The 14,708-nt window shown below is 29.8% G+C and overlaps 1 protein-coding gene across 2 annotated transcripts; it reads right to left on the bottom strand.

The window, feature by feature from the left end:
* Window positions 1-493: 493 nt before the first annotated feature.
* Window positions 494-14,578, bottom strand: LOC118199184 (pseudouridylate synthase RPUSD1-like). 2 transcript variants are annotated; one of them, XM_035370988.2, is made up of 2 exons: window positions 14,440-14,578; window positions 494-1,473 (listed from the first exon to the last, which is right to left on the bottom strand). In XM_035370988.2, exon 2 carries the CDS (start codon window positions 1,457-1,459, stop codon window positions 617-619), a length of 843 nt encoding a protein of 280 aa, XP_035226879.1. In that variant the 5' UTR covers window positions 1,460-1,473; window positions 14,440-14,578; the 3' UTR covers window positions 494-616. The 2 variants fall into 2 exon arrangements, with proteins under 2 accessions (XP_035226879.1, XP_035226877.1); XM_035370986.2 differs by having other exon boundaries at window positions 14,527-14,573.
* Window positions 14,579-14,708: the final 130 nt, after the last annotated feature.

Here is a 14,708-nt window from a genome sequence, read left to right as displayed (position 1 = left end):
TTTGATTCTTCATCAAATGTTGCCAATCACTCCAAATCCACGAACCCGTAAGACACGTAAAAATATGTTAAATATTGTTGATAATTTCTGATTCCCATGTACTTATGACATTATAATGAGCAGTAACGCGTCATTTTGGTGTTGGCGACAATTTTCAAAATTGCGCTAAGGGCGACCGTATGCTAGGATTTTACCGAAATCCCACAAGCATACCTTTTAAAACCGAGTTTAAGACAGCGATCACGGTTTATCTATCAGAACCGTTGAAATTTGAAATATAACAAAGCACATACGAAAACAGTGACGTTGGTCATCAAAACTGAAGAAATGTCACGCGCACGTGGTTGCCAAAGTTTGACGCATTCTTAAACTCTGATGATTAACCAAGTTGGTTTTGATAATATGTAAGTAGTACCTGAAAATCTGTGTAAATGCAATATTTAATAATGTGATATATTACTAGATCTGTTTTTTGATCATGGGAAAAATTGCAAGAACTTCAAATAAGATTTATTATTTAATTCCTCAATATTCAAATACAAAACAGAAGTACAAGAGAAAACAATAAATCAATGAGAATAAAAAAGAAACATTTAATTAAAAATTTCAACAAACTTTATACAACAGTAAAAGTTTCATCATTCAAATTATGAAAAGTTTGTACAGGACACCACTTGTTTCGAGAATCATTTTCCGTAAAAGGATCATTAGTAGAAACGTCCAGATTTTCCATTTCAGATGGCAGAACTAATCTATATGAATGCAGGAACATCCGATAAGGAGATATATCTTTTCTATTACTATATGTGTAATCACCTATGATGGTATGTCCGAGTTCATGACAATGAACACGAAGCTGATGACGGCGGCCAGTTATTAATTTCAGTAAAAGTTTTGATGCTGGACTGCCATTATAGAAACCATGTTGAAGAACTAATAATCTTGAAACTGCCCACCGTGGATTTATGCAATATTCTTTATCAGCTGTACACATGCAATGTGAATATTCTTGTCTAGAATCATAGCCAATTGGCTTGTCCACAATTAAATGCTCACTTTGAACATGGCCATATACTAAAGCTAAATAATATTTCTCCGATTTTTTAGAACTCATAGCTAGATAACTTTGCTTAGCAGCATTTTTATTTAAAGCAATGCACAACACACCGCTCGTAGAATAATCAAGTCGATGACAAAAGCGAAATCCAAACTTTACACTTGGGTCGGATAGAGCTTTAAATTTATGATTTAACTGAGTAGCTACAGTAACAGGATGTTGAACAGATGATTCAGAATTGATTGCTATGTCACATTGTTTGTTGACAACTAAGAAATTGTCACTTAAGTGCAAAATTTCTAAATCATCTACAATAACAGGTTTGCAACCCATTACGTAAACTTTCATAATATGTGATATCAGCCACCTTGAGTTTACTTCCAGTTTGTGAATTAGAGACATAGGAATGCAATAAGCTAGAAAAGAATTTTTACAGAATAAATATCCTAAATCGGATTTTCAATTTTAATTAAAGTATAAAACAACAACAAACGACCTTTAAAATTGATCCACATATATTATGAAAAATAATAAGTAAATTTATCATTGACATAGTTCTAACTATAAAATTTGTAAACCAAGACTAATTCCTGAATTTCCTTTTTTTGAAGTAATTTTTAAATCTAACACAGGTTCCTCAATGTAATTTGAAACCAGTGAAAATTTACCAAAATTTCTTTTTAATAGGTTAATAAAAATTTTAGTGTAATGTTAAACAGTTAGAAATAATATACAGCACCCACGAAGAAAAAAATAAAATAGGTTAAAACAAATTTTAAAAAAGACAATAGTTTTAAAAGTAATAAGATACATTGAAATCCTAAGAAAATTAATTTTATTTACTTTACATACCTATACAAATAATTATTTAAATGTTCCAGCTATTCTTATACATAGGATTTTGAAATTCATACATTACAAATAATTTTAGAGTGTAGCTAACTCATTATTTTTAACCCTGTGCACTTGAAAGGTGGTTCTTGACTGCCACTTGATTTGATCCGGTAACTCGAGAGGTGACTCGGTTTGATGCGATAATTCAAGCCGTAACGATGTTTATTTAGATTTGATTTGGCCGGTTGGTTGGTTGATTTTTAATGGCACAAAACCTTGATTAGGTTTGGTTTGAGCAATATCACTTCAAGAGTATATTCAGCAATACATGCGTATAAAACAAATGCTAATTTTTTAACTTAATTTTTTAAAGAAAAGATTTATTGTTATATATGCGTGTTTGTTGTTAGTTAGAACTCGAAAGTCGTGGCAATAGGAATATTATTACGGAACTCAATAAGCATGGAATACAATGAAGGAATCAGTTCGAGTGAAGATGAGTTCCATTTTTCGTTGATGAAGAACGAAATTACGTCTGTGCATAGATATCTTGACCATAGAGAGGAGGACAGCATACTGATTATAGAGATGAAGTAAGAGGTGTTATGAAGGGAAAAATTCAGGTTAACAGATAATGAATGTGAAAGCTACAATGATTCCGCAGAAGACACAAAAAATTCAGAATATATAATGAGCACAGAATCCGAAGACATACCGCAAACAATACAGTTTGTAAACGGCGAAACAGCCGCAAGGCCACAGTGTCTTCAGATAATAAAAGAACCATTAGATTTCTTGAATTGTGTATGGGTGAATTTCCTAAATTCACCAAATATGCGGAAAATCGTCCCGAGTTGCTGGTTCGCCCCTAGCGAAAAAGACCTCGAGTGCAAACGGTTAACTTTGGTACTCTATCCTCTTCTGAGATTTTGATCTATTGCAACAGAAAGTTCATGCACTTTCATTTCTGTTAAATACATTCTGCGAAAATATTTTGGCAGAATATTTTTGCTCTCTGAAGAAATTAGTCAAGTCTAAAAAAATACATAGAATCTTTCTTGTTAGTAAATATATGTCAATATTAGGATCTTTGTTGTTAGTAAATATATGCCAATCTTAGGACAACAAATTTAAATTTTAAATTAAGGTGCTTTTCTTCTTCATATCATTTGCATTTATTTCGGGAATATAAAATATTATCTACTCAGCAATTTCTTCTGCATATTTATTTTCAATGTTAAATATATTTTATTAACTTTTCAGCATTTAAATCTTTTTAAAAACATTAAAACTATGTCCATAATATATTTTTCAGCCCCTATTACTACTACTCAGTAGCTAGAATAATTAACTCAAATCTGAAAGAACTGAAATTCAATTCCAAACAGATGCCAATATTGCCAGTTTACATTATATTAACTTTGGAAACTAATTAAAAATTTTTTAGATCATAAAAAAATAAAGATTTCAAACTAAGGTTTACTCACTAATTTTTTATGACAAGAATATGGTACTTTCCGATTCTTCATATTTCTACAAAAAATCGCTTAATAATGACTTACTGACAAAAAACATTTGCTTGGATATCATTACAACACATATGTACTGTTCTCGTCATAAATAATAGCAAAAAGAAACACATAATAAAAAACAAAAAATCTGAGAGAAAACAAAAATTTAATTTTTACATTTTCACAGTAGGTGATATTTCTGCCTTTAAAATTGCTATGAAACAATCTCATGCCCATTCTACTTGTATAATATGTATGTGAGAAGCCTCGGTGTGAATAGGCTGTGTGTACTCAAAAGTATTTCATAAAACGGCAATTCTACTCAAAGTTGAAACCGGGAGTATGGAAAATCAGGAAGTACCAAAAGTATGAATAAAATGGAGTAATCTGCATTCTGAAAATTTGTCTTATTGAAACGTCTGTCTGCTATTTGAAATTTCACTTATTAGTGATTTTTCATTTTCTTTTTTTCACATGTGCTGCAAGAAGAGACTTTTTACATTTCAGTCTACATATGTATTCTCAAAGCACCCCTATTTTTAACATTAAGCACATAAAAATAAAATGCAAATGTTAGTAACTATTTACGTTTGTATGCCATATGATTATCCATAAAGAGATGAATTAACTTAGGAAGGAGAGGAAACTATTCTGATGTTTAGTTCAAACATTAAAAAAAAAGTATTTTCAAGACTCAGTACACTTAGATTTTCAAAAGCAATGATCATTAGAATTATCTGGATTAACCCATAAGATATGACACACAAACAGAATAAAATTTTGTTATATGTTCTGGCTAATGAAAGCAAATACATGGAGTTGATCCCAACTGAGAAGCCTCCATATCAAGCAGGAGGTGAGCAAGACAGTGAAAATCACTTCAGAGAAAGGCTACAACGAATTCCTTTATGTTACTAGCTGGAAGTCTCAATCTTGGAAAGGAGGCTCATACAAAAACAGAACTCTTTCATAGATCCCCATTGCTGAACGGGCTCAGGTACACAGAAACGATGATGGAGCAGATAACAGTGATTATGATACCATATTCTTGGCTGTCAGGTTACCTACTCGGACAGGCAAAGGCACTAGAATTTGGGACAGAATAAGCTGCTCTTTCTGCTGTCATAGTATGAAGCTAAGACACTGTATGCAACCCCAGAGAAAAGAGATACTTGATCTTACTTCTTTCTATATAAGTATCAAATTTGAACAAATGCTAAATTGCACCTATCAAGCATATCAGCAAACTTTTTATTTCAGTTTTCACATGTGTGTGATGTAAAACATTTTGAAATCAATTACAGTCATTTGAATATTTACAAACTTCATTATTAATGAACATTCATTAAACAAAATTATTTCACTTTTCCAGTGAAATAATAAAGAATGCTGAGTAGATTATGCTTCTCTTAAAGTATACAATGGGCCCACAGAAGTACTTATCCAACCTTTATTTGTGCAACTGTTGATCATAGCTATATACTTCTAATTACAAAATATTTGAAATGATACAGATTCCTGTTTTCATATTTCTAAATTTAAAAAAAAGGTATCAAAAATTAAATCTTAACTTCCTACACATTTCTCTGATAACTCTACTTATATTTAGGAAAATTTTATACTCATTATAAAAAATAAAGCACAAAACGGTACTTACGTATTAACGCAACCAGGCCAAAATTCGCATAAATCGCCAAATTTGGCGACCCTACTTACGGCAACCCTACGTGTTATACGTAGTTTTTCGTAAAGAAATTATTTTTCTTACTGGTTAGATTGAATGCCCTGAAATACTTTAACTACTTTTTTGCAGAATTACTTTTTTGGTTACTGTACCTAACAGAAGCGCCGTTACCCTCATGGAAAAAATTTGCGAAAATATCAAGGAAGGAAGCATCATTTATTCGGATTGCTGGAAAGGATACAATACAAGTGAGTTCGAAAATGCTGGATTTCTGCATGGAACTGTTAATCACAAATATAACTTTGTGGATCCCAACACGGGCGTTCACACACAACATGTAGAGCGCATGTGGGGCTCAGCCAAATGGCGCAACAAAAAACAGAGAGGAACAGCCCGTCATCATCTTGACTCATACCTTATCGAATTTATATGGTGCCAAGCTCAAGCTGTTAATGGCGAAGACGGTTTTCAATCAGTGTTAAAAGCAATAGCCAAAAGATTTCCGCCGAAAAAATAATTCTGCAACTTATTCAAATTCGAAACCGGAAGGGTTTAATTGCTGTATTAAAAATTATCTGTAATTAATAAATGTACATTTTCTTTCTATTCATACTTTTTTACTCAAACTTACAAATTGCGCCAACCTGGTTGCGATAATACGTAAGTACCCACAAAACATCTGATTTCTGTATAATAAATTTTGAATTTGTACTGAGGGATCAGTTAACAAATAATTTAAGACTAGTTTGAGATTGATTTTTTCTCCTCTTAAATGCCATTCAGTTAAACTGTTTGTAACCTACTGTTCATAATTTTGCTACATTTGGCATTGCAAAAGAATTTTCATACAAATAATTTATGAGTTTTTTTCAAAGTGTAAAAATATGTTATTAATAGATTTTATGAAGTACTTTAGACTCATAATCTGGTAATTGTAAACCTTTTAATTTGAATTATAAACATAATTCAAATTAAAAGGAATAATATTACAAATTGGCTGTGTGCCAATACTGAAACCTGCCAGTGTTTCCCAAAACACTAATTCTATTAGATTGTATGAAGTTTAAGGCGATCAATATTTTTCACAATAATCTGCATAAAAATATTTATTACTTAATCTCTTAACATCAGAAATCTTTCTTTTAATTGATATTTTATCTTTAGTTGCATACACATGCAAATATTTTGCTCTTCAACTTGTGTATGGCACCTGGAATAATCACCAATTTTTAATATCAAATATTTCGGTCAATATTTTTGTAAGGGAATCAATATTTTGTGTTTTATGATGCGTACAAAATTTTCCAAAATATAGGGGCCGGAAGGATTTGTAAAAATTTAGATTTTTTAATTTTTATAAAACTGAGTTCTTTAAGTTTAAAAAATGCAAAAATGTTAATCTTTACAGCATTTAAAATATTTTTCCAACTGGAAGTATATATTTATGACCAGTGGAACTTATGTAATGGTTGGGTAAGGACTTGATGTAGACACTGTGTATGTCTTAGATTAATGACTCTTAACTTATTTCCAATAATGACATACACTTAAATAAAAGCTCATGATATTGTGGTACATCAATTTAGAATTTAAATTATTATAAAATATTAATCTTATTAATGTGAAGTGTTAACAAGACAAATCTAAATTTAAATCAATGAAGTGAATGCAAATCTAATTAAAACCAACTTTATATAACATAACTTATGGCCAAAAAAATAAATAAATAAGATAAAAAAGAAAAATAAATAAATAAATTCTACAAGATGCACACAGTTTATAAATTTTACAATTTTAAATTCTGGTATTAATTTATAAAGAGTTATACAGATAGCAATAATAGCTGTTCCTCATTCTGAGATCAAGCTGAATGTGCAGACTAAATGATGTTGCATGCATTAAAAATTTCCAAGAGCCGCTTAAAAATAAATAAATAAATAAAATTTAAAAAATACAACTAATCTGGAAGTAATAAGTAATCTGGAAGCTTTCAGATTTTATATTATGCTCAAAGAGGCTTTTTTTTTTTTTTTTTTTTTTTTTAAACATTTTGTGTGTTAAATTTATTTACTAAATATCATGTTCTCTCCTTAAAATTCAATTCAACAGCAATATTGCAAAATAATTTTAAAATTAGCATATCTTTAGAATTTCTGATACAGTCTCATGTGCTAGAGATAAAATTTCCCCGCCCCCAGTGTTCCCATTGCTCGCTTTGAAATCAGTTGAGTTTCTTGAGAATTCGTTAAAGTTTTGCAAAATATGAAATAGATAATAAAACAAATTCCTTATTCCAAGTTTAGACTTCCAGATGCTCATATTCTACTGAAGGACAATTTATTGAAAATTTGAAGTCTATAGATACACTATTTTCTTTCGCAGCGCGAGAAACATACATACATTTGTGCAGATTCTTCATTATTTAATTTCTTTAAGAATAATGCAAGGGCTCTAATATTTAGTGGCAACATTTTGAAAAATGAACCGGCATTTATAGTGAATCAATGCAAAATTGCCCAAATGAAATAAATAGCCCTTCTGGGCTAAAGCTCTTTCGGTTAAAAAAATAAATAAAATAAAATCTGAAAGCTTTCAGTTTTACATTATGGCCAAAGGGGTGTTTTTTAACATTTTGTGTACTATCTTTATTTATTAAATATCATGTTCTTCGCACTTAAACCATAAAATTCAGTTCAACAGAAATATCACAAAATAATTTTTAAATGAGCATATCTTTAGAATTTATGATACAGTCTTGCGCGCTGTAGTTAAAAATATTTTTCCCCGTACATGTTGCCATTGGTTCGTTTTAAAATCGTTCAGTTTGTTAATAAAAAATTCATTAACAGTTTTACAAAATATGAAATAGATAATAAAAGAAATTTCAAATTTGGGCTTCCAGATGCCCATGGGTGGAAACGTAAGTTATTCAAAATTTGATGGCTCTAGGTACTGTTGTTTTATCACAGTATGAGAAATATATATACATTTATGCAGATTCTTCATTATTTAATTTCTTTAAATATAATAGAGGGCTCTATTATTTGGTGGCAACAATTTGAAAAGTGAATCAATGTCTATAGTGAATCAACACAAAATGCCAAAACAAAATTAATAGTCCTGGGCAAACTGCTCCTTTGGACTAAAAAAAAAAGTTTTCAAAATAAATATGTGATAAATAAATTTTTGATTGGAAAAGTAAATCAAACATTACTGCACATTCGACAATTTGATACAAGCTTGACCCAAAATCAAATTCATTGATGATTACATGGTAATTATACAATAAGTTGTAATTTCTGTTTGGCATAAAATACATACACACTTAAAAAAAATTTTGAAACACCATAGTCAAATTAAAAAAAAATCCTTATTCCATCCCAAAATTATAATACATTGCCTCTGTTAATACAATTCATTTAATTTCCTCTCTGTTTACCCTTACCTCACTGTAGTCATATGGCATTACATTTGCTATTATAATTTATATATTACTTTCATTGTGAATTATAAATGGAACTCATTTCCAACAAATCGTAAATATGACTATGCTGATATATCAAAGATTACATGGTTTCAGATTTCACTCAGTAGAAAAAAAAATTTTCATAACACTTCTATTCAATAAAATATAAACATGCAACATAAAAAGACCACAGCTGAATTTTTTATGGAATATATTCCAAAATCCGAGAGCAAATGCCAAACAACTTCTAAAATGCATATTTTCTAATGTACTGCATATAATTCTAAAAAATATATATATACACTCTCAAATACAACAGCAAATTTACACACCACTTTCCCAAAAATTTATATTTGTTTCACAATTTTTGTCTGTTGCATGCCAAAAATGAGCAATCCTGTTATACTCTAAAGATAAATTTTAAACAAGAATTAGATAAAAGATGATTAAATTAGCAGCCTAAAATGATAGTATGATTTTCGTATCAGTTTAAAATACATAATGTTAAAAACTGATAGAAATAGTGAAAGAAAAAAGTAAAGCGAAAAATTAATTTCTGTTACATACAAAATTCTCCAAATAGCAAAATGGAAAGATCTCCAATAAAATTTACTTTCATGCATTATTATAAACCTGAATAATAGTTTCTATCTAGCTTTGGAATGCTCAACACATTAATTGCCATTTTTATTTCAACTACTCACAACAATTTATTAGTTTAACAGACCACTCACATTCGTGACATGCATTCAGATTTGGCTGCATGTAAAATTTTATGATAATTTTACGTATAATTGAATAAAATAACGGTTTCAGGTGGCCCAGAGGCACACAAAACTTTGGCTGAAAAAAAAAAAAAAATTATCCCTGAATGTTAATATTACATGAAATAGATTAGTTACAATCCTGCAATTAATCAGGGGGGAAAAAAACCTTGCAATTTCATGAATAAAAGTAAAAACAACAAATCAAACCAAATATAGTTAGCTATTTCTAAGACAATCACTCATGGGACAGACAATTTCGGTCTCCTGTGGAGGTGATCATCGTACAGAAGATGACTACCAATGATGACAGTTACTGATTTGCATAATGGATTATCCTATTTGAAGCTCTTGGAATTTAATAAAGAAAATACAAACGTAGAGCTATGATATATCAAATTATTAATACTATTATATTACTAGTTAGTTACAAATTAATCACAACAAATAATAGGTAAAAAAAATTTAAAATATGACTTTTTTTATACTTAATTTTCATAAATACTCAAAGTATATATAAATTTTAAATAATATTAAAATGTTTATGTCTCTAAAATAAAAAATTCTTAGAACTAACATTTGTTAAAAAAAAATTTTATGTATATAATGCGTGCTGTCGCCAAGAAAGTCTGCTTGGCGAGATTTGCGCCAGCAAAATGGAAAAGTACCCTTTAAAATATAGAAAACAGATCTTAAATGGGGCAGGAAGTGGCAGATAAATAACTTCTTTTTGAAAATAGTTTGAACTTTGTCAATATATCAACCACTTAATTTCCTAAATTATGAAAAAAATTCCAACCACCTTCCTAAATTATGATCCGTTTCAAGTTTTACAGGTCATATACAATTACTCTTGTCAATCAGGATTTTTGATTTGCAGAACACTTCACTTTCAGTTTAAATATACTGTCATTTTTTTAAACATCTCAGTTATAACAACTTGTTTATTAATAATATATTTTTTTTTTCTAGCTAAAACATTGGTAACTTGGGTCATCGCAACCTTGAATATAAGTGGTTAAGTGGGTACTGAGTAATAAACACTCATCATTATTCATGTTTTAGAAATCATAATTTTATTAATGATGGTATGATCTATCATATTAGCAGAGCCAGTTCCATGCATAGGTAGCCCATACCTAGGACTACTAACTAAGGACACCAACTACACAATCACACAAATTATTCAAAACAGTGCTCACAAGCAATATATAAATACATACAGTCAAAAGTCGTTAATCCGGACTCGTCGGGACTTCGGCGATTCCGGATTATCGATTTTTCCGGATTATAGATCATCAGTTTAAATCTCGTAAGATGGCATGCAGAAATTCTAAAATTAAAAATATGAAACCGTAATTTATGAAATAAAGAACAATTATGATCTAAAGGGTATCAAAATTTGCAAAAAGAAAAAGCTTAATATTTATTTGTTTACTTTATTAAACATTTCTTTCAATGTAAGTTGTTTAAGTTTTGCTTCGTTTCATGTGATAATACTTTCTCTTTAATTCTATTAAACAGACATAATTTCTTGTTCAGTTACAAAGTTCCGCTGTTCAAGTCCTATAATTGCTGTGTCTAGAACACCGATTAATTTGTCAATCGAAATTTTTTCGTTTTCAATAACCTCTGTCACTTTCTTCGCTATCGAAAGCGAATTATAATGACGAGGAACTTGTTTTAAATCATATCGAAGACGGAGCATATCGAGATGAAATACTACATTTGGTAAGGAATTATAAGCCAAATAAAATAAAAACATCTGCGCTGAAGATAAGGATAGTGTTGACAGATCAACTTCCAATTCATTACGCGCCCGCCGCGGCGATCCCCCCGCCGAGCAGCGTGAAATTGATAAACATATTTCGGATTTCAAAACATACTTTCGCTTTAGATCCTTTACATATTAACAAATATATATCGGAAATTCTATTTGATATAATCGAAAGTTTAAGCTTACTTTTATAAAATTGCTCTTACAGTCTGCAAAAAATAATAAGTCGGATCCAATTCGAAAATTAAGGAACCACGCAATCATCAACATTAACTGAAATAGATAATTAGATAATTTTACCTTATACATCCATTATACATAAAACGCGCACGCGAAAACGTATTCTGCACTTGCGCACACTCATATGCGCAGTCGTAAAAGGTCTTACGCGCTCGCGTAAACGCCTATGCGCATGTGTCAACGCGGCGCATGCGCAGAAAGTTTTTAGTTTTGAGGTCCGGATTATAGATCATTCCGAATTATGGGTGTCCGAATTAACGACTTTTGACTGTATTTCCTATTGGATTATTAATAAGTCTAATACACATGAGGCACCAACTGTACTGTTTGCATGTAGAACTGAAATTGCTGGAAATCAGCCTGCATATCAGTCTGCCCAAACAATGTATGGAAGAATCAGTATGTATAGTTCAGGAATGCAATAAATCATTTAAAGTATTAAGTACATTAAATATAATGTGATATATTACTGTGCCGAAAATGATAAAAAAAAGCTTTTGCATCATAGATACATAATTTAATTCTGCTTGAAAATATTTTAAACTGATATTAAACTTAAGAGGTTTTTGTCAATCACAAATAAAAGTATTTGATAATCTTGGTTGGGTTCGGGAATGACTTTCTTACAGAAGTATAATAAAATTATCAGATCTGATATTTATGTTCGCTAAAATACTAGTGACTTTAAAAGGTGGTTGCTAGAAGAGGGTTCACTGTATTTAAATATAACCATAAGGTAACAAAGTCAGATTAAGTGAAAATAATTAAATTTTATAACTTGATATCATATTTCGCCATTCCTCAGTTATTCAAAATACAGTGATAATTTTTTGGGTTGATCTTTACATTATGGTAACTTGGCGTTTTTTTGGCGACCAACTCTCCTACAGCAACCCTCTATTTTTTTTTCCCCACCTCCATTTTGTCTTCACGAAGTAAAGACATGTTTCTTTTCTTTTTATCTACTGAACACTTCTTCCAACAATCTACTAGCCGAATTACACTTATGCTAGAAATTTTATCTAACAAAACTGCTTAATCATGACAAATATTCACTGCAAAATTGGGGAAAAGTGCACAATACCATACTCCTTACGTGTTTTTCAAAATAACACATACACATAAACCATGTACACGCCGACTTATTTTTACTTAAAAAAAACATCTCAGAATTACACAAAAATGGCATTGCGCACACTCTTCACTATATCCATGTACACTGCTTTTTTCTCATAAATTAGAAAAATTTTACGAAAATACATGACAATTTTCTGAATCTTTAAACCCGGTAAAAAGAACATATATGAAATTACCTGATCGCGAAAAAGTTTATACCCTTTCCAAATATGAACATTTCCACATATAAAATAAATAAAATATCCAAAAACTTTTACCTCTAAATCATCTATTATAATATACACGTCACCAACGAATTCATACCGCAAGCATTACAAATACAGTGTCAAATAATTAAATTATTTCCATGCACGTTTACTTCAAGTTAAACATATACCAAATTCCTACAAACATAAAATTCACAAAATAACTATAATTTAATTAAAATATCACTAAACCATGTACATGTCGACTTATTTTTACTTAAGAAAACATCCCAGAATTGCACAAAAATGGCATTGTGCACACTCTTCACTATATCCATGAACACTGCTTTTTTCTCATAAATTAGAAAAATTTCACGAAAATGCATAACAATTTTCTGAATCTTTAAACCCGGTAAAAAGAACATATATGAAATTACCTGATCGCGAAAAAGTATATACCCTTTCCAAATATGAACATTTCCCCGTACAAAATAAATAAAATATCCAAAAACTTTTACCTCTACATTATCTATTATATTACAAACGTCACTAACTAATTCATACCGCAAACATTACAAATGGTTACAAATACTTAGTGTCAAATATTTAAATTATTTCCATGCATGTTTATGCAAATTACTTTACTTCCACTTTACGTTTAGAACAATGCATAAAAATAATATCCTCAAATAATTAAAAATACTAACTTACCTACTCTTCTTCAGAATTTTGATTACGTGTCCGATAAACTTTTCTTATTTCTGTTTCAGGATCTTTAAAATCATACTTACAGTTCACACCAAGGTACCAGGTAAAATAAATAACTTAATAAAACATCTTTACTTCTATCTCGCACAACCTTAAAGAAACACTTCTTACTACCCCTTTCAATCCCACTAAATACCCATTTCGAATTCACTTTAGTTAGGGCCATGGGATCCAAAAATTAACGAACACTGTTTCACACAACACAGAATAAAGCCAAATACAAAATTTCCAGATTTTTTCCCGATTTCCCCCCTCCCTTTTTCGATTAAAGAACCGTAATTCGTCCATTAATATCACATGACATATCCCATGATCTCTCATTTCCCTCACACAAAATAATGCGTAATTGGAACTGAGTACTGCTCACATTATTACCAAAGTCCCAGGTAGTAACCTTTATCGCCTCCAAAATGTCGCCAAACTACCAGTTACCATATTCTAAAGATCAGCCATTTTTTGCTATTTAACTTAAGAACAGTATACCTTTGTTTCTAAAAAAAAATATTTTTATCCTAAGAGAATTCAAGTATTATGTAACATATATGTAACATGCGCATATTATTTTGGTTCAGCTTTCAAATAGCCGATTAAGAAGGATATAAGAACAGCCTTTTCTTTTTGAAGTAAAATAAGGAGCACTAGTGGAAAGAAATCTTGAAAATTTATAACATCCGAAAGACATACCAATACATAAATATCAACACATAAAATATCACTAAATAAAATATCACCATAAAAGTATCAATAATAATTATGTCGAAATGTTACAAAATATATTTGCGACTTAAAATGAATAATCACCATTCATAAATTATAATTCAGCTTCTTTACCTAAGTGTTAATGACAAATGCTATGTATATAAAAAAAAAAAAAAAAATTAAGTCTGAACTCCGGGAATACAGGGATAAACACTTAAAAAGACACCACGCACAAAGAATAATTATTTCAATTTATATATATATATATATATATATATATATATATATATATATATATATATAAAAGAAGGACTTACACAATAAGGAATTTTTAATGATATAAAAACTACAATTTATTCAAAAGTTAAATAGTTTACAGATATAATTTATTAGAATTTTAATACCGAAATAGCAGTTTATAACAAACAGCGGGAAAAAAGCGTAAGAACAGTTTTTGTTAGTAAACAAATAAGTTGAGGTGTTACATTATGAGCAACAAAATTAAATTTATGAATATTACGCCTTATTTCTAACCGAAAATTTATTTGACAATTTTATGAATTCATATTTTTATATTTTTAGTATT

Source organism: Stegodyphus dumicola, chromosome 1 (assembly GCF_044657685.1).
Source record: "Stegodyphus dumicola isolate Sdum_Otavi_A_Nest chromosome 1, ASM4465768v1".
In the NCBI taxonomy this organism is placed as follows: Eukaryota; Metazoa; Arthropoda; class Arachnida; order Araneae; family Eresidae; genus Stegodyphus; species Stegodyphus dumicola.
This window is presented reverse-complemented; position numbering and strand designations above follow the sequence as displayed.